At 31.3% G+C, this 26,603-nt stretch overlaps 1 protein-coding gene across 1 annotated transcript in view; it reads left to right on the top strand.

The window, feature by feature from the left end:
* Positions 1-26,221, top strand: part of LOC147068601 (protein spaetzle 5-like) — a 33,456-nt gene extending 7,235 nt beyond the window's left edge. The window contains exons 2-5 of the mRNA XM_085953006.1: positions 19,566-19,679; positions 19,873-20,025; positions 21,012-21,365; positions 22,400-26,221. Coding sequence (XP_085809132.1) covers positions 19,566-19,679; positions 19,873-20,025; positions 21,012-21,365; positions 22,400-22,574 — 796 coding nt within the window. The 3' untranslated portion in view covers positions 22,575-26,221. The remainder of the gene's footprint in view (positions 1-19,565; positions 19,680-19,872; positions 20,026-21,011; positions 21,366-22,399) is intronic.
* Positions 26,222-26,603: the final 382 nt, after the last annotated feature.

Below are 26,603 nucleotides of genomic sequence, written 5' to 3'. Positions count from 1 at the left end.
AGGCAGTGCAGAAATTTCAGCTAGCTTGCTACTCCATAGATATATTTGAGACTCGAGTAGAGTTTTAATTATTTTCGATATTCGATTTTTTAACATAACTTTATACTAAACGTGTATAGAAAGCTGTCTTCCTTCACTAAATTTTATTAATCACGATCTGTATTTATTACTTTTTATTACAGACTATATGAGTAATACGAAAATCAGTTAAAAGCATAATTAATTAGTATGTACCTACTTTTTTAGCTACGGTAGTGAAATCACCTGAAAGATAGTTGAAATTTTAAAGTTTGAACCATTCATATGTAGTAATAAATCTTTGATAACCTGTGTGAAGTCGCTACAAATTCATTTGCAACGTGGATACCCTTAGTAAGCTTATTATTAACTTCAGATTATGTATTAAATAAAGTATAAAGGCTCGATCTTTACAAAAGATTTTTTTTCAAAATGTTTGGTTTATCATATATATGTGAATAAGAAGTTGGAACTAGTATCTCGTTTTCTGTATTTTAAACTAGAGTTTTCACCATATCAATACAATATAATCAATTCGATAAAATAATGTATAAATTAAACTCTTTAATGTTAGTTTTAATGTATTGGGATGTCTACGTCAATGTGTGATTTTTCCAAATACTTCTACATACTTTTTTAACCTAATGATAAATTAATAATATTATCCCACTCTTTTAATATATATATATATATATTATATATAGGCATTTACAGTGGCGCGTTTAGTGACGTAGAAACCCAACTGATTTAGATCCCTCCTTACAATAAAAATAACTAACTATTTTTAATATCTTTTTTTTTAGTATAATTTAATAACTATTTGACTGGTTTTAACTCTTTGGATAATGATAAATGAATTAGAATTTAAATTCAATATTTGTCAGGTATCGTCAGCCAAAAATATTAGTTTCTAACGTATTTTATTAATTGCAATATTCATATAATTGGTAGGTAATTAGGTAATGATTAATTTACATAAATCTCTATATATATAAAAATCTCGTGTCACGATGTTCGTGGTCGAACTCCTCCGAAATGGCTCGACCGATTTTTATGAATTTTTTTATATATATTTGTTAGGTATGAGAATAGGTCAACAAGTATATTTCATATCGCTAGGTGATTAGGATATCTCTATCCAGAAAAATTTTCTTTTATTTTTTTGACAATCTTTTTTTTGTATTTTTTTTATTATTTGGCAAAAAAAAATACCTATAACCCCAAATTTTCACTCTCCTACTCTTACCCTCCCATTTTTAAATCGCGATTTTATTATTTTTGTATGAACAAATTTAACCGTATTTCAAACAGAACGAAATTATTTATGTTGTTGAATGACAGATAGCGCTACGTCCGAGAAGATTTCAAGAGAAGCGTCGCGTCATTTTGACATTTCATTCGGCATATCACAACGCAGTGCGTGCAAAATTTTCTACGATTTATTTTAATTTATCTATTTTTATGTGCGTGTATTACAGTGCACAATGCCAGCAAGAAGCAAGGGGGGCCATTTGGGCCGTCGAACGAATAAAGCAACAAACATGCGAAATAGTAGAGCAGAAAGAACAGACGAACAAATCCAACAAGATAACAAAAACGTGCGTGTAAGCATGTCGCAATTGCGTGCATCTCAATTACAAGAGGCACGAGCTGAACGAAATCAACAACGACAATTGGAACGGAGCCAAGCGCGCCGGTTCGTAGTTAACACGCGCAGAGCAAATGACCGACAACGCCAACAAGTACATCGAACATTAACATCTGCTTCGTTCCTTCATCTCGCATTCGAGTACGAGCCAGACATTGAATATTCCGCTCATCCGAAAGTGCTGATTGGTGCTATGGCAAAGAATGTCCCCATTGTCATGCGCTCGAATTCAAACATGAGACAGCCGGGATGTGTTGCGCATCAGGAAATGTGCAACTACCAGAAATTGAGATACCACCAGAACCATTGAACGGCTTGCTCATCGGCACGGTTCCAGATTCAAACCTGTTCCTGAAGTCCATTCGCACATTCAATTCATGCTTCCAAATGACTTCGTCCGGAGCAACAGAAATAGTTCACAATACTGCGGCAAATGGTCAACAATTCCATTATACGTTCAAAATCAAAGGCCAAGTATACCACAAAGTAGGCTCATTGCTGCCAATGCCAAACGAACCACATACATTTTTACAAATCTACTTCATGGGCGCGGCGAGGACATCAATCATGTGGATGTATGTTGCGGCTACAATAGCCTCAATTTGCCTAATGCCAGGCGCATCGTCGGCGAACTGGGCGCCCTGTTGAATGAGCACAATGAATTATTGAAATTCTTCAAAGCACACATGCACGAATTGCAAAGTGACAATCACGCTATTGTCATCAATCCTGATAAAACACCAGCTGGAGAGCACGTATTTCGATTCAATGCGACTGTTGTTGACGACATTGCTGGAATCATGGTTGGCGACCGCACATCGACGCGAGAAATCATGATTCGAAGAAGAAACAATAATCTGGAGTTCATCGCTGACACACACCGTTCATACGACGCTCTCCAATATCCGCTAATTTTCTGGAAGTCACAAGACGGATATTGCATAAACATTAAACAACGAGATCCTGTCACAGGTAATTCATTCATTATGAACATCATTACTCATTTTGAATTGAGAAAATGAATGGTTGATATTTTTTGTTTTTATCGGCGGTCATCGTCTATAGCGCTCTATTCCTCTTTCTGTCATAGATCCAATCCCCACACACTTACGATACATTCGTTATTTTTTATTTAACAACCAAAATATTCACTAGAAATAATTTATATGGCAGAACAACGTTTGCCGAGTCAGCTAGTTCTCTTATAATATTAGTATTAAATATTAGCACAACATATTACGAGGGTGGGTCAATAATTCCTTAGAAAAAAGCATTAAAACAGTTTTTTTTTTTGTATTTTTTTTTTATTTCTCAACATAATCTCCTTGGAGCTCAATACACTTGGTTAGACGTTTCTCAATTTTTTTTAAACCGTCAGAAAAATAAGTTTTCGGAAGGTCCTCAAAATAAGCATTTGTCCGATCGATGACTTCTTCATTTGAAAAAAAAACGTTGTCTACTTAGCCATTTTTTTAAGTTTGGGAAAAGGAAAAAGTCACTGGGGGCTAAATCTGGCGAATACGGTGGGTGGTCGACCAATTCGAACTTCAATTCTTCAATTTTAGCCATTGACCGTAAACATGTGTGAACACGGGCATTGTCCTGATGAAAGAGGATTTTTTTCCTGTTTAAATGAGGCCGTTTTTCTTCAATTTCGTTTTTTAGCTGGTCCAATAAAGATGCATAATAATCCCCTGTTATTGTTTTTCCTTTTTCCAAATAGTCAACGAAAATAATTCCACGTACATCCCAAAATACAGTAGCCATAACCTTACCAGCTGATTTTACGGTTTTCGCCTTCTTTGGACATGGTTCGCCTTTCGCAATCCACTGCTTTGACTGTTCTTTCGTCTCGGGAGTATAGTGGTGTATCCATGTTTCATCTACAGTCACAAAGCGACGAAAAAATTCATCCGGATTGCGTTGCATGAGCGACAACAGGGCTTTAGAGGCCACCACCCTATTGCGTTTATTGTCGACTGTGAGCAAACGCGGCACCCATCTTGCAGAAACTTTTTTCATGCCCAATTTGTCATGTAAAATAGAAATGACGCTACCTTTTGAGATCCCTGTAACCTCAATTATCTCACTCAACTTTAATCTTCGGTCACTTAACACCATATCGTGGATTTTATTGATCATTTCTGGTGTAGTCACTTCTACAGGACGTCCTGAGCGTGGTTCATCCTTTGTTGATGTACGACCACGTTTAAATTCATTTAACCAGTTATAAATAGTTGCAAGTGAAGGAGCAGATATGCCGTGAACTAAATCCAACTCATTTTTTATTTCCTTTGCTGTTAACCCTTTTATATTAAAATGTTTAATAACAGCTCTAAATTCAATTTTCTCCATTTTTGTAAACAAGCAAATTTTTTTTTAAATGTACGAAAATAAAAAACAACAACCCGACCAATCTGATTGAAACTTCGCAGCATACTGAATCGGTAGTGCCGCTGCATGAAAACAAACCGCTTACAGTACTAGTCGCGCCACCTGTCGGCTTTTCTAAGGACTTATTGACCCACCCTCGTATTAATCTAGGTACACAATATTATCTCTAACGAGGTTTTTAATCTGTTGCCATGGATCAATATTATTATAATCATATTATGTATATATTTATTAATGATTGTTTAAGCCTCAGACATGATTAACATTTAAAAAATATAAAACTCTAATGAATAGAATAGTTATTTCAGGAGAACTATTTATTTAAAACCTGAATTATTCAAGAATATTTATTACTGGTATTTCCTGCGATAATTTTGGCCAGGTGTCTTATTTTCATTCACAAAAATCATTATATTAATTGTATTCCTAGTGTGATGTAAAAGTTCTTTTTCACCTTGAACAACCTTCATAAAATAATAATTTATATCAAAATAAATTTGAGATATAACCTTAAACAACTATTTTTACTGTGGTGTAAACTGAATTGAAATTGACAAAGTAACGATTTTTTGACAATCAAATTTTTAAAAACATAATTTATAAATTGTATATTTTCCAGTTTTCTAAAAACTATTTTCTCCAGTTTAATCTAACTTAACTTCTATATTATTATATGTATAATTTTGTTTACCATCCATAGAATTATTCAAATATGATAGTGAAGTTCATATACCTACCCTAAACGTGAATTTAATTAATTCAATAATTAAAAAATCATTTTTTTAATTTTAAATAAGTACCTACCATAATTATAAAAAAATGATGGTAAAATACATGATACTTAATTTAAAGTCTTGTCATGATGGAATATTCTCAAGACCAACGATAATTGTTTCCTAAATAATTTTAACAGTATTAAGAATGTATAATTTAAGACTATTTTTTTGATTTCAGATAGTGATTAGTGTACTTGGTGGCCCATGCAGTGGCGGACGTCGCTGCGGTCACGGAGGGGACTACGGAGACGATTGCACTTTCGTTCCGGCGCCCCCAGGACGTACTCCAGCCTGCGCCGCCCCTGGATACACATACTGTGAACAACTTGACTATTATCCAAAGTAATAATTGATTTATGCAATAAATTTATGAATTATGAAATATAATTTCTTATGACTTATCGGAGAGTATGATAAATAGGTTGATGATTTAGTTGAAATCTACAAAATTGAGAAATCCCATTTAACTAGTATTATTGAACCAAGGTTCGATATTGTGACCATATCAAAGCTCGATTCGATATAAATGATGCCATGTACATAAGTTATATATGTTTTATTTATTATATTAAAATAATAATATTTTTTTAAATAATTATAATTAAATAAAATAAAATAAACTATGAATTATTTAAAATCTCTTTATGATCTTCAAAAAAAATGCATTTATTTATAAAAATAACCAAAAACTAGGCATCTTTCATAATATTTTTAACTAAAAAAAAATCTCAACCTTGGTAGGTACGTGTTGGTTAAAAAAACTTTATAATGTAGATTAACAGAAAATTCATTAAAATGTTCTTCGTATTATGTCGCTGGATACTGTTGGTACCATTATTCTTTGATAGTCGAACTAACTAGAATTGCCACTAACTAACTAAAATTGACATGGTGTTATTTTTCACCTCAATGCATGTTTGGGTACAAAGCATGGATCCAATGGTTTGAATAAATGGTTTACAATCTTCACTTGTAAGTAAACATGCCCAACGTGAGCCAATACGCTTTGTCTTGAAGCGGTCTTTATAATAAGAGTCTAATTTTTAATATTTACATTCATATTAAAAATAAGTCTGTCTCAAATCACTTTCTCGGATTATAGTAATAATTCATACTTGCGGAAACCAGAAAATTCATTCAATAATAATTAAGTTTCGATTAGTGCATAAGTCTTGACATTACTTTTGTGCAAATGAATCGAGTTGCTAATTTGTCTGACAACCGAGAGAAAGAAAAAAAGCAAGTGTGCCAGGTGCATTGCATAATGTTCAAATCACCATGAAGACATGTTTTGCCCGCGGCCACATTTTTTATGCGCATCTAAGCTCCTCCGATTGGAAACGGTCATTAAAATATTACATATTAACATTTTTTTTTACACTTTTCTTGAATATTAATCAAATGCTACTGATTTGTGATATATTCAACGTAAACTTTATCATACTTATTAAACGTAATCTTCATTTTTTGTACGCCAATAATTTATTGCCAAAGAGGTAATTTAATACTTATATATTTTTGAAGTTATACTTCTTTTGGCGCGTTTGGAAAATCCGATCAGGTGTATTTTTGGCGTGTGACATGTAACACATAATTTATTTTTTCACACGAAAAAAAACGTACTCGATTGGATTCGAACCACCGATTGTTCGGTTATCAGCCGAACACACTACCTTTACGCCACAGTATGATACTGCAATCGTGACGATTATACAGTATAATATTATAGTTTAGAATTGTTCCGTTGCCTAGGCAGCGAATTTATTAAGGCCATTAAAAATTCCTTACGTAAAAAAACTATTAAACGTCATAGTGGCAGTTGTTACTTTAAAAATAAACAACGATAAATAATTATATAATTTAGTAATATAAGTTAAAATTTATAAAAATAAACCAAAGGCGCGTTTTCTTACGATTGTAATTTAACAAGATAATTAAGAGCTAGTCGAATAATCTAGGTTATCACAAGTTTTGTTTTTGTTTTGTTACGCCAAAGAAGTATAACTTCTAACGCGCGTACATAAGTACACACACCGATTTTTTTGTTGTTGATAACTACACAATATTATTTATATTTATAAAATCGGTCATTAAAACAAATAAAATAATTCGTCATTCGAGAATTATATTGAAAAGGTAAACCCACGTATGACAACTTTTTGTGCATTAATAATGTCAGAGAAACTATATTATAATATATAGTGTGTTATTCAAAATATATGTGCAATATATTAAAACTACAATGACGTAAAACGGTGTGATTAAACAAGTTTGAATTATTGGTCCTCCCCCTTCCCCTTCCCACCGAATTAAAAAATCAATAATAAATTATGAAGATTTTTTCTAAATCGACCCCTCTCACTTATATCATTTTTCTGTGTGCCTGCCTGGACTATATTGAACTAAATCAATAAGTATAAGTATGATCACAGAATATACCTAATGTATAATAAAGATTAAGTGACATTTAAAAATACACCTATCGTTAATACAAAACATTATTACATGAGATCACGGTACTTTTATCTCAATCAAAAAAGAGCAATTAGAAAATAGACCATGTTTTTTACATAATGAAAATTTAAACCGACCATGAATAATCTATTTGTGAAAGTTTTAGGTCGATTGCATTCATCATTAGCAAAAAAAAACATTTATAAGAAGCACATGTATGTATCTACAATGGCATTGCATTACCTTTTGTTCATCAAATTTTGAATCTCTGAATATATAGGAAACCATCGACAATGTAAGTTCATAATATATAATAGCATTATGCATAAGGCAGAGTATTCAATATTGTGTTAATTTACTATTTTGACTTATACTATTTATTATATTTGAATATATCTAACATCGTAATGAAATATAAAAACCAAAGGTTTTAATACATAGTATAGGTATAACTAATACTTAACTTAACTGTACAATATATTGTACTGTGTTCTTGATATGTTATAGGAGAAATATATTATACATCGACTATAATATTTAGGTGCATTTTTGAAAAAAAAAACTTTTACAACAATCGATTTGGAAACATTTCATTTTATATGAATTTGATTACTCCATAACACAAATAATCATCTCATCGTCTTAAAATAATAGTTCCAATTAAGCACCATGTCTAAAAATGTTGTTCTAACAAAAATGTTTGATGTTTATTGTCTTGGCGTGTGCCATCAGAAGTTTATGAATGATAGTCATAATATAAAAATAAATACTCGTACAAGAATAAATCTAAATTTGACACGAATTTTTGATCAGGTGTTTTATTGAATTTAAATTAATATGCAAACTGCCTATTTAGATGTCGCTATCGCTGTGGTCTTGGTAAAACGCTATTAGTTATTGACCACAAGAGTTATTGATTGCGTTAAGTTTTGGTGGCATCTGAATCACGTCCGAAGGTCATATAACAGCCACAACTTTGACATACGTGTTTTTTTAAATGCCTTACTAAACTGCAATAGCATCACGGTCACATTACGCAAGGAGAATATCTAAATTGCCAATCAAATGCAACCCAAAAACAATAATGGTGACCTCAGGTCTAGTCTGAGTGAACAGGGCTGGACTATGTTTGTAGGAAAAAAAGAGGTTTAAAAAAACATTTTTGAAAACTTTGTTCACTGTCACTGTTTTGCCTTATTTTTTTCATATTATCATTTCGACTCAGGAATTAGATGCAATTATACTAATAAAAATCCTTACAGCGATTAGACAGTTTATAAAACCCTGAGACTCCTATATATTTCGAGGATCTGGGCTATGTAGTCCCTTTAGCTCTACGGTATATCCAGCTCCGAGTATTCTAATAATATATTAATTCGTGACGTAACAATTTTATAATACCATAGTTTTATACTCAAGGGTACAATGTGTCTTATAATTAAATATGTACATAAACATTTCATAAAATAAATGACAAAGGTATATACCAAAAACCAAAAAACCTTTTCGTATATAGCACGAACAATCACGGTATGTTTTATAGTAAGTTAAGAGCATACATAAGTGAAACGGCAAATAATTTTCAACAATAGGTGGGACGAAATTCGCATTCGTTGTCAATCGAAGAGGGGTAGTCGAGATGTGAGCACGTCAATTTGTTTTGTGATGGCGTCGGAGGAATATATTCTTATATCGTGTAAAGTTGACTAAAAGACGTTACACATGGACTCGAAAAAGAAAACATGTCAATGAATATATTATTATTATTATTATTATTACTAATTTAACAATAAACATAACATTAAATGGACGCATGTTGATTTTTATGACCAATTATGTTTTGTTCGGCACGCGTCGTTTGCACAATCTGCGCGTCGTGTAGTTACTATCTTTTTACACCATGCCTCAGCTGAAGTATAGCCTTAATACTTTTAACTATTTTATGAGTCTTATCCAATATTCCAGAAATTAAATCTCGAATAAAATTCGAAATGACTTCATCAAAATTTTATACCGCCTAAGTAAAATCCTGAACACCGAAAGATGTAAAACGAAGTAACTTTTAACATACTATTGGCATGGCCATAAGACGATTCATTATTTAGGACAAAAAAATAGTATTAGTAATGGGTAAAGCCATTATTTAATAGTAGTTCTGTAAATAAACATTCCATCTGTTTATTTACAAGAACTATATTTTGATTCAGGATTTAACAAATATTATTTTGAGTAAAATCCCTAATCCTCAGAATGCGACCCTGCATATAAGTAAATAAAATCACATTAAATAATATTTAGTCTGCATTAAATTCAAAACACATGCTCTGAGTGCTAACCATGATTTGACTATTAAATTTATTTGTCAATAATCTCTGGCCCCCCTTGTCATAGATCCAAAGGTCTTCGAATAATTGAGATCCCATCTTGTCAATTATTTTTTTCAACACTAAATTTGCATGGCATTGTGACTATTATAGTAATGATTGTATTATTAAATGCATACTATTGTTTTTTTTTTCTCGTATTGTATTAACTGTCAATTCATGGTGGAAATGCATTGTATTATTGATTAAACGTATTATTTCTCATATTTCATTCATAACGTAATAATGTATGCCTTCCACAATTACGCTCTAAAAAATTGAAGGAAAAGTATTATTTTCGAAATGCGAAAACAAGTTTCATTTACCTTACATTTAGATAAGTAAACATTACAAATTACAAGTTCAAAACACCATGAAAAGGGTGAGATAATCCATAGTAATATATGAACAGTGGAATCGCCATTAACGCTGAATACATCAGTCACCTGCGCTTTCCAGATGACACTGTTATCTTTCCTAACGAATTTCAGAACAGGATTCAGGAGCTTGCAAAATAAAGCCGCAATGTAGGCTTAAAGATAAATGTCTCAAAGACAGAAGTAATGGTAAACTGCTTTACTGAATCGAAAGCGATCCTCGTCAGTGACACTCAAAGTGAGTGGAGAACATGATGGCAATGGACGATGGTATCTATTTATATCGATTTGCTCACAGAACTAAACTGGCATGGGTTGCATTTAGACGCATGAATAGTATTTTCAAAAGTAACTTTCCATCGTGTTTTAAACGTAAAGTCTCCAACCAATGTGTACCACCAGTGCTTGCGTTTGGATGTGAAAAATTCTAGTAGCGCAACGAGGCATGAAAAGACCTCAAAAGAAACCAAGGATGCAGACGACAATAAACAGTGTAATAGAGATCGCCAAATAGATGAAAATGTACATAGGCTTTATATGTCGCTCGGCGACTGGACAACCACTAGACAAATGCCATCATTCGCTGTCATATACGACCACAGGGATACCCTAAAATACGCTTCAAAAACGAACTCATAAAGTTCGGTGGATGTACGTGGCAATAGAGAACTAGGGACCGAGAAGAATCTTGGGAGCTAGGGGAGGCCTTCGTGCATTGACTCCGGTGAATGATGATCATAATAATACAAATGTATATACGTTATACAAGGCAATTTGATTGAACACATGTATATAATATTATGTATGACACTGTTCTAGGTGTTTTGTGAACTGTATGAATTTCTCAAATGCACTGCTACAAAATATAAAATAACACAATGAACTTATAATTCCAATAAAAAATATAATCTCGTCCAATCATTTCTTTTATACAGGTCAGGGCGATAAATTTAATTCTGCTTATCAACTAAGTGAATCTTAATAGACGATCGTCGAAAAGTATTGCTATGATTTAATAAAAAGTTATTATTAAATTAAATTTTATTATGGATATTGAAAGTCAATAAACCTATCTTATAATTATATGTGAATATGTAGATGTGTATAATCTAAGATATGAGGGAGTAGTAATGGAACAAGATTATTTTTTTATTATTTTGTGTTATATTCCTAATTACGTACACATTATTTTTCAGCAATTTGATTCGCCACCTCGTCGACAAGGGGGAATATGATTTCTCCACTTTATTGAGCGACGAAACCCGAGAAGACTTTGGGGCCACTAGACCAACTCAGGGTCCCTATGGATACGGGCCTCACTCCCTTTCGGGCACCCAAGGCATCAGCCTGGTCACGGAGAAGCCTGCGTATATATCCAAGCAACCGCAGTACCACGGCCATGGCCAATTTCAGGGCCACGACCAATTCCAAAATAATGGACCTTATCAAACTCAATATCCGAATCAACAGCAGACTTTTACAATAAACAAAGCAATTACACTTCCGCCCCCAAGTGGTAAGGTTATTTATTAATACCTACATCATTACTAATTATTTTGTTACTAACTATACACTTTTTTTTTCCATTTCAGTAACTGCCATTTCATTATTTAATTCAGATTAGATACAAGAAAATCAAACTCAATAAAAAAAATTAAGTGTACCGAGTAAACTTAGGTTATTTCTTACTTTACTGCACTTTTCGTTAGTATTTCCTATATCGAACATACATAATTTGAAAACATCTCTTGCATATTATACACACTATAAAGAATCTATTTGTAGAAAAAAATACGATACCCGACGAGACTTGAACCTTTATCTGTTGGATTCGCGCCAGTATGCATTCCGATAGCAGTACGATTTAAATTAGTAGTTGTTACATGAAATGCTTATCTAATTCGTGGGTCGGGATGTGAAGTCAGATAAGTCACAAATTGTCATTTTGAGATATAGCAAAAACAAAGTTCAAAAAATTCCCCACATTCCCCTAATCATAGTTATGTTTTTTTATGGGTAACAAATCAAAGAACATGTAATTGGCTTTCAATTATATGTCCTAGAAGTATTCTAACTACTTTGTTTCATTAAAACTTAATTGGTTAAAAAAAAAAGGAATTGACTTAACTGGAATTGCACAAAAAATGATTGACTTACCTTACTACGCACAAAGTAATATTGTTATTTTTTCATGTTAATCTGACTAATATTAGCAATAAAACACACATTTTATACATAAATCTTATTGGTTTATTGAACAAAATATTATATAAATTTAAAAGTAGCATTTTTATAACTTTTTTTTTACTTTAATGTTATTTAGTAGTGAAAAGGCACACAAACCTGAATATTATAAAGGTTCATCGTTATCATTAAACTTCAGTATGGATTTCTTCAATGGTATCAGGTTAAATATCACTGACTATCTCAGATGTCTCAAGTGACTCACAAAATTCTCTATAATACGATGAAATGTATGGAAGTAAGTCTATCAAATCTTTCATCTTGTCTCGTCTTATATATGAAATTTGTTAAAATGCAGTCGTCTCGTCGAGAGTTCTTTTAAATTTCAGTATTCCCGGTTTGTGTTTGTTGAATTGAAGCCACAAAACATCTCTCCAAACAAACTTTTTCCCATCTGTGTCTATTTTTCTGAGTGGCAATGGTCCTTTTAATCGATTCGAGTAGTTAAAAAAATCTGCATGAGTCATTTCATTGACTATAAAAGGATTTTTCTTTGCAACCTCACACATTGATTTGGCCCAATCATGAGGATGCTCGATCGTTCCACTAAATGTCTTTTTTTTCTTCTCAATTATGCGATGGTCACTATCGCACTCCATATGTGTGTGGCCAGGGACTAAAAAGTGTGATCAATTTTGTTTAAAATCTCAGAATGTTTTACTGCTATCATGCACATTACAGCTACGTGGCTATTTTTGTTTTGACCCGCACATCTATCAGAATACATGATCACATGCTTAATATTATCATGTATCCCCTTGGTTAAGTATTTGAACAGGCATGAAGCAATATCGTTAGCTTCTCTATTAGCAAGAGTCTCATGGCATACATAGCAATATCCCTGGTTATTATCACAATCATGCACTGTAAAATGTCGTTTGTAAAAGGCCAGGGAACTTTGCTGCATGTCAAATGTTACAATTTGGCAAGAGGAATATTGCAAGTACTCTTTATCACAACTTTTAGCTGAATATGCAAAGTCAGCTTCGTCATGATGCTCTTTCAATTCCTCACGATTTTTATTTCTTTTTTCATCGTTGGTGGAATTCTTAATTGAGTTAAGTTTATCGCATTTTTGGCAAGTATCTTTATTTGGCCGTTTGAATGTTAAGTTCATGCCATGGAATATTTCTGCGTATAAACGAATATTGATGGGATTATAGCTAAAATACTCTTCAAATATTGAGAATACATCACAGTTATCGTCAAATGTGGCGGTAAGTATTTTCTGACAGTCCCTTCTAGAGTAATGACTCTCATAATGATGGAATTGAGAGTATATGTGTCTTTGCTATTTGCCTATCTTCTTCGCTATCTTTGTTTGTAGAGATATCTTTCATCTTGCATCTTCTTGAATAAGTATACCGGAAGTAGTCGCACGTTTTTTTCTTAAAACATATTCAAAAAAAATGTGACTTTCACGTAATGTTTTTAGTGTACAACCTTTACAAATTGGTTTCCGTAACAGTTCAACAGTCAAGAATTATTGAACTGTTACTTGGCGAAAATGTTGTTTTCCTGTTCGCTTTGTCTGATACGACTTTTTTTCGTATTCATAACTTCCATTATAGGTACTTGTTGTGTAACTTTTGCCAGTATTTCGTGCAACATTTTTATCATTTCTGAAAGCTTTGTATCATCCCTTAAGTTACATTTTTGGTGATTATTACTTCTCAATCGAGAACGAGGGTAAAAGGTTAAAACATCGTTGATGTTGAGCATGAAGGGTGTGGTTCTTCAATGTCGGTAAATTAGACTGTAATAATTCTTGAATACTAAAATCAGGATCTTTTATGCCATCAATGAATCGTCAACATATAAGTTATTGGAGTATGTGGTTGAACCTAGTAGCAAGATTATTTGTTTGGATATTGTGTACGTGTTTTTAAATTTAAATAAATCAAATTCGATAAATTTGGTATATTTTGTATTATTTACAAATAATACACATACTTACTTATTTATATAAGTCATAATTTATTATAATATGACTATTTTACTTACGTTCTGTTGTTATTTTTTTTTCAAAATTTCTCAAATTATCTTTAAAAATACGTTAGATTCACCAAAATCAACACTGAGTAGTTATGACGTTTGAAGGTAAGCCAACTATGAGTAGTAAGGTAAGTCACACAAAATGTTGACTTATCTGACTACTCATGTGACTTAACTGTGTACACACCCCGTAAAATAAAAAATATGTTTTGACTGAAACTGCATCTCGCAATTGGTGAGACGTATGGCTTACCTGACTACACACAACGAAAGATTATTTTTTTTTTAGTATAGTGGCATTCATATCTCATTTTTGCTGTTTTGTGACTTACCTGACTACACATCCCGACCCACGAATTGCACGTTATCGTCGCAGTTTGTAAGATGCCCGTAGTTTAATTATAAATGCATACTGGCGCGAATCCAGCAGATACAGGTTCAAGTGTCGTCGGGTATCGTATTTTTTCTAAAAATAGATTTTTTCTAGAGTGTATATGCATGAGATGTTTTCAAATATGTATGTTCAATACATATAATGTTACATTCTCAAATCTTGCGTTTTATTTGTTGAATAAAAGAAATATATTATTAAATTTCCTATATCATTTTCACAAATATATATATATATATATAATAATCAAGGCTTTTATAATACATATTTTATTTATATTATTACGTTATTTATTACAGATGCATATGAATAGGTACGCTTTCCTATGTGACTTGACTCCAGTTCCAACTGTTTCAAGACATTCATTGAAATTTACTCTTATAGTCAACATACGTTGTTGTTTTCTAATACATTATTATTTTCGCAACATTTTCCTTAAAAAGTTAAAAGAATAACATTCAGCAGTAACAATCATTTACACAATTTGAAATATTTACGATTAGGAATCTTTACTCCTAGGTATTTTAGTAACACTTTAAACAAAAAATTCTCTGCATACAATTGAAGCCAGAATAACTGCTTTATATTAATATTTAAAGGTTTAACATTCAATTATTAATACAATTCGATAAATTAATGATTATGTTGGAAAATGTCTGAGAATTAAGATTAAGTTTTTCCAAGATGAGAACACTCCACCAACCTCAAAAATTAACTGAGAGTATCTGATCGAGCTATCCGTGAATTAAAACGAATATTATGTTAGTACAAAATACAGTTGATATCACATTGGCAAAAGGCATTGAAACATTATTTTACTCTGAATTAAAATTTCCCCTGCTGGGGTAATATAGCCTCAGTTTACAGTAGGTACACTCCAACTAAAATAGTTGAAAGCATATGATTTTTTTTATTTAACAACTATATTATACGGAAAATGGTTAGCAATAATTAGACTAACTAATTTAACATTTTAAATAGGTACATTCTTCGTGGTGAGGGGACACAGCTTCCATAACTTAGCGTTGTTTGCACAATTTAATAAAATATATTTATTTTATAGATAACTACATAATATAATATAAGCAAAATTAAAATAAATAAAATGAAATTTTCATGGCAAAATGTTAATAGTATATTATATTAAAAAAACTACACTTTTATTTATCTATAATGAATATATCTGGAATGAATCGATGAAAAATCTTTAATTTTTGTATCAATAGAAATCATTTCGATTCCAGAACAAGTTACATTATACAGTTTACAATAACAACTTGTCTACATTTACTTGTATAACAGTGGTGAGATCATTGTAAATATGACATTGTCTCAGATAACGATGATGTCCTTTATCATTGCACCAATATTGAATAAATATTTTGGTATAAGCAAAGTGTTATAATAGTTATTGTTATTAGACATATTATATTGTGACAGAAAAACGAAACACGCAATTATAAATAATTGCAGACTACTTATTTATCATTGTATATCTTTTGCACACAATATATAAGTAGAGAAAATATTACGAATTAGTTTTAAGTGTTGTATGGTAATAGTAGCGTCAGGAGATGGGGCATTGGAGTATTAAATCGGTATTGTTTGAGCATAACCTGTTAACTGAAAAATATTGAATTTACAGGAGATCAATTCTAAGTTTTGAATTGCCCACACAAAACTCGGTTCATTTTTTTGTCTAACATTGAGAAAACATTTTAAAATAAATAACTGAAGTAGAATATGACAATAATTAGATTGTCAATAATTATTCCACTAATTAGCAATATAATCTCACCTATCAGTGATCAAACTATGATAAGGTCTTTGGTCATGTTTGTACCAAACTAACCGCTGTGTTTGTTCACATATTATCATCATATTATTTATTACCTTAGCGTTTTGAGCATTTAAAATGAAATATAGATATCGGGTTATTACCAAATGGAAGATAATAGATACTATAGTGACCCAATTTTACTTATCACATAAAATGACCAAAAAAGCAGTTATCAGGTTATGGCCAAAAAACACCGAAATACATCGGACAATTTTAATTAGAATCGGTACATTTATATAACTCCGATTACTTATAAAACTATTCACATATTGTTATATAGCGATATTAAGGGGGAGAGGCATGCCAGCAGAGAACCTAGCGGAAAAATACGAAGCTTGCAATTTGAGATTTTTTTATGATAATTTACAATTTCAACTGTATCAATTAATAAATATGTAAGTATCTGAAAACATTAAATAGAACTTTATTTTTTTTTTTAATTTAAAGATAAACTTACAATTGTAAAAAAATGTAATAAAATGTGAATTCGTTGCAGGGTCACATCTTATTATTACATTTTATTTTATCGTCATATTTATTATTATAATTTAGTTTATTAAGTTTTCAATTTTCTGTCGTTTAGATTTTTGACTAATTCATCGTTTTAATATTTTTTATATTTATTTAAAAAAACATCGATTTGTATAAAAATATAAATGTGTATAACTTGAAATGAAACGAAAATGAAATGAAAACGAAATGAAAACTTGAAAAGGATAATATATCGATCGCTTTTAGGTGGTAGAATTCCATTTATAATGGTTTTGAATCAAAGTAATTTTTGTTAATTCTTCTTTAATTGAGTCGTTTACATTGACAACTGTTTCGAGCTATCAAACCATCTTCAGAATGATCGACTTCAGCAGAATTACCAAAAATATCTTTCTTTCAAAATTAAAATAATATAAATAATAACAACCTAAAGATGCATTCAAGAATAATGAGATATAGAAGAAAAACCTTTTTTTGTCAATATGTACCGATAGAGTTGGGTATTTCCCGAAAAAATCTCAATCTCAAGATTCGGAATTTCCAGAAAAGAATTCTAGAGATATCGGGAAATTTAAAAAAAAAAACCTGTAAAAATCCTAAAATCAGTGTAAAAACAGACAAATTCCAAAAAAATATGATTTTCTTTATTTTTATAAGAAGACAAACAAAATACAAGTAGGACAACAAAAATAATTCAAAACATTACTTATTAAAATGGAATATCAAATCACACAGACTGTCAATCGCTGCGTTTAACAATCACGTACGCTTTTGAGACATAATTCCCTGATGTTGCAAAAATTGCGCTCAATTTAAGTCGACGTTGGCTTAATTGTGTTAAATGTCCCTATCAGTCTTTGAACGTTTTGTGTTTTCTGTCCACTTTTTTCATAAAGAAAATCGTTTTTTTTTCAATTATTATTTGATAATAAAGAATTCCCGAAATGTTAAAAATTTCAATTCTGTAGATTCGGGATGGAAAATCTCGAAAATTTCTCGAGAATTCCCGTCGGGAAATTCCCGAAACCCAACTCTAGGTACCGATATCCAAATTTCTAGTGAGCATGTTTACAAAATAATACTTATTATATTAAATATTTCGCTCATCCCTAACTTTTTGTCTTCCTTTGGTGACTTTATAATATATTAACCGCATGACAAGTGATATTTTTTTCTTATCACATTTTTTTTATGCAAACATAAATACTTTATATGCAAAAGCGAAATCAGAAATCTGAAGATATCGAGCGACGAATCCCATAGCGTAAATGACCATATTTACTTCAGTTCACAGATTTGTAGATTTTCATACAAGCAAGCACTCTTAAAAATATTAATATTAATCAACCCCGCACTATAAACACATGGCTGGTATATAGGATTAAAAGGTATTTTAAGTTTTGATTTCAGGGAATGGAGGTGTAATTGGATAAAAATAATAATCTACCCCCCTCCCCTTGTTTTAACTTCCCGTGTGGTGGCGTTCACATTAACATGTTGATAGTGTAAATAACACAAGAAAATATTGGAATAAAAATAATTAATAATTTTCAAAACCCTTTTTGAAGTTCGTTGCACAATAATTATCTTGTTTCTAGGTTCGAAGCTATGGTAGCGTTATTTTATCTGATTAAACTTGCAAATGCATAATTACGTATCCCTTCAATGATTAACTATCATAAAGTTTTATGTTCATACCGATTTGGTCAAGTTTTTTACTTACATTGTTTTACGTTTATTAATTAAAAACTAGAATAAAAATTAGAATCCGTAATAACATGATCATTTTCTCTCACAATTATATGCTTTAAAATGGAGCTTATTTTAAGTAAATGTAAATTCATTTATGCTCTAATTACACTAGCACACTCAAGACGATAGTCATAAATAATCGTTAATCTGAAATAGTAATTACATGAAATGATTCAGGTGCCAATTGGATCATCTTGACGCTTGTTGTGATTAGTAAAAAATGTAAGAACCTAAACCAAAAAATATCTATTGATTAGCCTGGTGGTATTCCTCCATATTGTCTTAAAACAAATTTCACCGCAAATTCTTGGAGATCGTACAAGTAATAAGTCATTGATTGTATTTACTAGCCTACTTCATATTATTATTGTTTATTAAAATAATGAATAAAGTCCTGAGGTTATTATTATAAAGGTAAACGTCAACATGACAGCACGTCTAACCTAACTTAACGTTTTCGAGGCAATCATACACTGTAATTGTCAAGTAAAATTGTTTCTATTCCACTCACAACTTAGCGAAAAGATAAAGTAGCATTACACGATCGATTCATAAGTTAAGTGATAGTCTTCTATTCGGGTCAGCGAGTCCGCTTGTGTAATTTTGGCGTTACATGTAAGAACCTTAATATCACCTTCGTACGGTAATTAAAGATAGATTTTATACTTTCTATGTTTATATACGGCTATGAAAAATAATATGATTAAAACACAGTTATGCTTCATTTTTTCCATTGTGCATTTGTGTGTTTCGTCGGATTAAAACTGCCTTAGCATTGGACCTATTGATTGTACTAATGTGATCCAAATGCCATGCCATAGGTTACGTCGGTTACTACACTCCGAGCCTCCACCAACGACCTCTATCACCGACGTATTTACCGTCGCGCGAATCCTATTTACCCCCAAAGAGTTCGAACGCGAGCCTCACCACTGGTACCACTGACCCCTTTATCCGGGGAAATTTCCCGGCCGGGGTAAATTTGGACCAATACGACGACTTTTGGCGGGGGAATTCATATTTCGAAGTTCCGAAACCGACGCCGTTTTCGAATTCGAATTTCCACGGTAGAAATTTCGCCCCACACGCGAATTATTTCGATAATAATGGGCCGAGCCCGTATTACAGCACGCCCAGTGATTCGGCGAGTCCGTATTACAAGGCCGTATCTAGTGGGCAGAATGGGTGGAGTGGACCAGGGAAGCGCCAGCAGCAATTTCCCTATGGGGACGCCATACGCCAGACTATAACACCTTTCAACCCCAACGACTGGTGGCAAAGGTAAGCATGTTCTTTAAAGTAAATGTAAATTATTTTCAGCACAAGAACTTCTTTAATTGTCGTTAAACATACATCACTAGAGTAAATTTGTTAGCCGTACATTCGCAAATAACTAGTACATCTTTAATATACAGACAATGCAAGAGTAGCTAACTGCATTGGAGACTTCAATATTATATTTGGTACTTAGGCTGGTACAACTGGCTTGGCGTCGATCCATGTGATAATTTTACACCAGCTCATTGAAACCTGATTGAAATTTAATTCTTTGTTAAACAGATAAATACAGATGAAGTTCAAAAAATGAATGCGCTTGTGTGCATTCATATTTATACAGTATTATTGTAGCATTCTACTATTGTAACCAGATTTAAGAATACGTCATATTATGCAGGTATGTAGTTTAAAAATCACTCTACCTGTGTACATTTATATAAAGGCGATTAATATAAATTGTCGGCTGAGCACTTAAATATTGAAATATAGTATGGGAACTTATTGTGTCCTTATATAAATCAATGTTTTCAGTGAAAAAATAATCCAATAATTACCTAAAACAACCTGCCGTATCATGGAATAAGTTACTACTTAGTGATTTGTATTAATTAATCCAGCATCAATTCCGTGGCGCTGGCTTAATTAACAAGAACCTAATATTTTATTAAATTTTGTAAGGATACCTCAACAGTGGCTGATTAATGCTCTTGCAGTCCACAAAGTAAATTCTATTAATACCATAAATCAGACTCAAATCGAATCTTAATCAATACTGAATATAGTTAAATTGAGAAACCAATTTTATTTCAGAGATTACAAAATAAAATAATGTTAACTACCATCGTTCTGAGCCTTCCGAGGGTAGTAGATGTAATGCCTGATATAGAAAATCAGTCAACTAGTCGAACTATTCGGCCATTTTAATCTATTGACAACTTATTTGTGTATTATAACAATTTAATAATACGTTTAAAAAATACATTTTACAGGTATTCAAGCGACTATCGTCGTTCAGATGAATTGCCATTCAAATCAGTCGACAGCAATGAAATAAAACCACGAACAATGGCCAAACGAGACACCACTTCTAGAATTAAGAAACCTAAAATTTTAAGATCAAATAAATCTAAAAACCCATTTGTTGACCACAAAAAAGATGTGACACTTAGCAGAAAGAAGCGTCAAAGTCCAGGAACAGGAGGAGAGCAACTGTGCCCAACGAGATCTCAGTACATTATGCCACGAGCAGCTCTGAACAAACAAGGGAATTGGATGTACGTCGTGAATATGGGAGAATCCATGGACAACATGTATTCCCAGCTGGTGAAGAGTGAAGTTTGTGTGTATGTATATAAATTTATTTCTAAATTAATTAGATATAAAATAATCGTTGGTTAGGTACCTACTGAAAATCAAATTGAATTGCAAAAAAGTGAAACTATGCTGAAAAACTCAAACACGAGCGCAGAGATTTATATCTGATTTGCAGCGGCGCGTTTCTTTGACGCAAATGACGCAACCGATTTATCATAAAATTTAAATGAGGATCTCCATAGATTTAAAACCAGCCACAGAGCCATTGAATTTTAAAAAAGAAATTTTCTAATACAGTAAAAAATTAACCAAAGAAAAACAAAATTCTTTAATTTATTTTTGGAAATTTTAAAATACATTAAATATCATTTTTTTATCCTTTATATCCGTCAGTACATAGGTAGCTACATTACTAAACGCACCACTGCTGATTGATAGTAGTCTGTGGCAATCCACTGCTAGATGAAGGTCTGTTCTAGCTGATTTTATTTTAAAATTGTTAATAACCATGTCCTTGCTTTTTCATACAAGGTGGTTGTTAGTAATTTTGAACATTCACAAACCACCCAGGCTTTGAGAAAAACACATTGATATTGTGTCCTCGCCGGGAATCGAACCCAGAACTGTCGGATGGAAGGCCAGCACTGCACCACGAGAGCCGCCCGTTCAATGATTTAATAGCAGTCTATGGCAATCCACTGCTAGACGAAGACCTGTCCTAGCTGATTTTATTTCTCGCGTTAAATTGACATAATATAGTATACTCCCGTATAACTTAAACATATCGTATATCCAAGGGAATGTTAGTCTCCTTAGTCTCATTGGTATAGGTGCTTATCCTAAAAATGGTTGTAAGTAACAATTATTGCATGACTCACAGTGATATCCAATCATGGCTTACATTTTTTTCATACGCTCCTACAGTTTATAATAATTCCTCCAATAGTACTATGTAACTCGTATTACTTTTCCGGTTATGTAATTAGTAGGAAATAAAATATATCCTATTAACCTATTCATTTTGCTTGTTAGGGTTAGTTACATGAGTATTGCTCGTTTCCAGATCACAGACGTGCAATGGGATTTGCTCCTTGCCTCTCGGCTACACATCGCAGTGTGAACAAAGATATGTGCAAAAGAGACTTGTGGCTCTGGACCAAGGAGGACAACGACTCTACACAGACGTCTTCTGGTTCCCGAGCTGTTGTCTGTGCACCATTAGCAATAATCCAACTTAAAACAAGTGTGACTTTGATAATTCTAAGAAAATGTCAAGAATAAACTAAATTATCTTGAAGTGTTATGTCGTGGTTAAGATTATCCGTTTCAATTATCACTAACGTGAATGTGTTACATATCTAATTAAAGACGTGCTGTATTGAATTCCTCATGTTTCTTTTGTTCATTTTTATGAACAGAAAAGTGAATACCTACTTGAAAATTCGAGGATTATATAAAATTTTGCGCAGGAATTTTATGTGTTTACATGAAAATGTGCAACATGCATTTTTTAATAAAACTGTGCTGTTTTATTTTTACGTGATGTTTATTTCTTAATGTTAGGTGTAATTGTCACTAATGGCATAATATATCGATTGAATTACGAGACATACAATAAAATACAATTTTCTGGAAAATTACCATCGATTAAAAAATAATTTGAAGAAATAATATAAAATATAGACAACGACAATTACTGTAATCGACTCTTCGTCATATTTTTATAATAAACTATGCAAAAGTTACTAGAAAGTATTGCCGTGAAAGTATAGATGCTCGAGTTTCTATAAATGCATAGGACATATGCAATTTAGACGTAAACCTCTGACCAATAAATAATACAACTAAAATAGTTTTTTGGTTTGATATTTAATATTTAATTAAACTAAATCCTATTTTCGGTACCCATACTGCAAAAAAATACCACGTAAGCGACACACGTGTTGTAGAAACAATATCTATATATTTTGGTAAATAACAATAATTGATGACCCATTTTATAAACTATAATTAACCCACAATATTATGTACTAGTATTCAAGATTAATCTAAAGAAGTTCTCATAAATTTATTCCAGTTTTTCAATTATTACTTTATCTTTGAATTAAAGGAAATTTTTCAATCAATTCTGTTTATTTGCGTGTTTCGTAATTATATCACTAGATGTCTCTAATAGTACTGCACTTCTCGTTAATATAACAAAATTATGTCGTTCTATAATATATATTATATTAGCGATATTGAAGTGAATACCGGTGTATCTTTTGCTTTGAATTTCGATTTATGTATTTTGTAGTTTCTCTATGTATAAAATGTGGTTATTCTTAATTTTACACTAATATAATCACAGAACAGATTAAAACCCCCGCATATTTTTGTAAAACACGTGCAATTAAAATGGTTTTTAATATTTAAAAAAAAAATATAGTACCTAGGTACTTTTAATTATTGTTTCATTCCATACGAATCTTTGAAAATATTGCGTTATTATATATATATATATACACAGTGACGTCCCGTGGGGGTAAGCAGATTGAGCGTCGCTTGGGGGCGGCAGTTACTCGAAGGGCGGCAAATCGAGGAGAATCATTTGGTATTTATAGACAGAGCTAAAATTGTTTTGTTTACATGTTGTACCTACAAATAATTATTATAGCATAGCATAAATGGTGTGGAAATAATAAATCTTTGTATTGCTAAATGGTACAAACCAATTGTGTCAGAATATCAACCACATATAGAACCTCAGACTCTGATAATTTGGATATATTTATTCGCTTTTTATATCTAAATTTAATTTTGTATGTTTTACTAGTATAATTATATTGTGTTAGTAATGTGTCCAGACAACACATTTATTCGATATTGGAGTGGTGAAAGCATGATTAAAAATACGGTATAAATATAGGGCGGCATTTTGGCGCTGCCTAGGGGCGGAATTTTGTCTAGGGACGTCACTGTATATACAATTCTTTTCAAATGGTACGATTATGTCATGATATTATTTAATTAGGAAATATCTATTTTTAAGTCATCTAACTATATTTTTAATGATTGTATTTGATCTCTAGAATTAATTAATACATTTATGATTACTTTTTAGTGCCTATTCTATTTCTTTTGTGTTTAAAATTTATAATACATTGACACGTCATTAGGGATTGCAATACCGAATGAATATATTAATACCGGTATTTCGGTATTTCTTATTGAATACCGGTATTAATACCGGTATTCGTCAAAACATATTATAGAAAAAAATAAGTATCTATCAATAAATATGACTATTAAAATCTATTTAGGTACCTACTAAAGTACCTTTGTAAATATGCATAGATCATAATATTTTACAACTGCTCTGGGTACAGAAAAATCTCTCTGAAATTCAACGTTTGTTGGATATACTATCAACGCTATCAACGTTGGATCAATGTTATAAAATAATTGGAAATATTAGCCACGAATGTTATCTTTTTCGAAATATGTCAATTCATCGCAATATTCTATGATTATATTTGAGGGATTTTGTTTTAATATTATTTAACCTTTGTTAGTTTCAGTCAATATATTTGAATTTTGACATTGACAGCATAAAACTTATACATTAAATTTAATATAACATAATATAGTAGTAAGTAATGTCAAAATAACATTAATTTCAATTTCGAAAAACATAAATGTGTATGCTTTCTTAATACCGAAAATACCGGTATTTTGGATTTTTGAAACCGGTATTTTGGTATCGATAAATAATTGAATACCCGTTTTGAAATACCGGTATTGCAATTCCTACACGTCATCACTGTTGCTTTGATAGAACTAGTGACGTTTGAAACAATATCTATATTCTATTTATTGTACCTACATCATCTCAATAATATTAATTTATAATATACTTACTTATATTGTATTAGCTTTTGCAATTATTCAGAAAAAAAAAATTATAATTGGCACTATTACTGTGTTATATGACACAAAAAAACTATTACTGTGTTATATGTAAAACATACTAAATATGTACCTACATAAAGGCAACTTTTTAATTTATGAAATATTATTCTGGAAAACTAGGTAGGTACGCTTTTTCGTGAAAGTTGCATCAAAGTCAGAGGCGTTTTTGTAGTCGATGTCCAAGGAACTAACATAATATTAGTTGCCCATTTATGTAAACCACGATAATTATCGAGTGTAAAAATGCAACATTTTTCACATTTTGATTGATTATTGATTTTTTACACTCAAGTTAAAAAAAAAATACCCATTCATTTAATATTTTGTATTCTTTATGACGAAACAACCGCATCTGCTTCGTGGAAATCAGTAACTCCCAGGGAACTGTGGTAACTCCTATCATGCACCATGTACGTATATGCACATTTAGTAAACTGTATGTTTTGAAAGATATATATTATTTTTAAATTAACGAGATATTAAATTTATATAAATGAAAATAATTCCTCTATATTATTTTTATCATGTTTTCAAACCTATCATAATAGTGTCATCTATGAGAGCTTATTCAAACCAAAATAAATTTATAATGACCTAATAGCAATTTCGCTAGATGGAGCATTATTATAAAAAAAAAATACATAAAATATACGTAATTTTGATAGATAATTTTATTATTGTTTTGTCTATCTACTTTCTTTAGAATTCTTAGATAATAAATTTTGTTCCTCATTATTTTTCTAATTTAAAAAAATATGTAAGTACATCTATTCTGCTTTATGACTCGTGTCTCAGTGGTTTTATGTTTGTTGTCAATATTATTATATTATTATTATCTACCTAAGTAGGTACCATTATTATTAATAAATACTTACTGTAAAATATCTAGAAGTTTACGTTTCAGCATTTTTAAATTTACAAAATAAAATAGAATCTTTACAAATATCCCGGTGTTTCCTTTCGCCTCTTCCCTGACCCCAGCACACTGAAGTAAAAAGTATGTTGATATTTTACGTTATAAAATTATCAAATAATATTACATATATAATATAATATATGAAAGAACATCAGTACCTATAAAAAATGCCAATAATTTAACATATTATTGGGCAATATAAATTAGATTCTCACAATTCACATTTATCTTTTATAACATAAGTACATTAAAATATGAATTACTTATTCAAAAATATCCTTGATAAAATAATATGTAATAATAAAATGGCATAATACTTGTTTGACATTAAATAAACATATTTTTCTTTTGAATGCATGTAGTACTTATATCTATGGCATAACGTCTCAAATTGCAAGTT

The sequence above is a fragment of the Rhyacophila brunnea genome, unplaced genomic scaffold (genome assembly GCF_057557595.1).
Source record: "Rhyacophila brunnea isolate RB1 unplaced genomic scaffold, BYU_Rbru_1.0 scaffold_3, whole genome shotgun sequence".
Lineage (NCBI taxonomy): Eukaryota > Metazoa > Arthropoda > Insecta > Trichoptera > Rhyacophilidae > Rhyacophila > Rhyacophila brunnea.
Note: the sequence above shows the minus strand (reverse complement) of the source record. Positions and strands in the feature narration are given on the sequence as shown.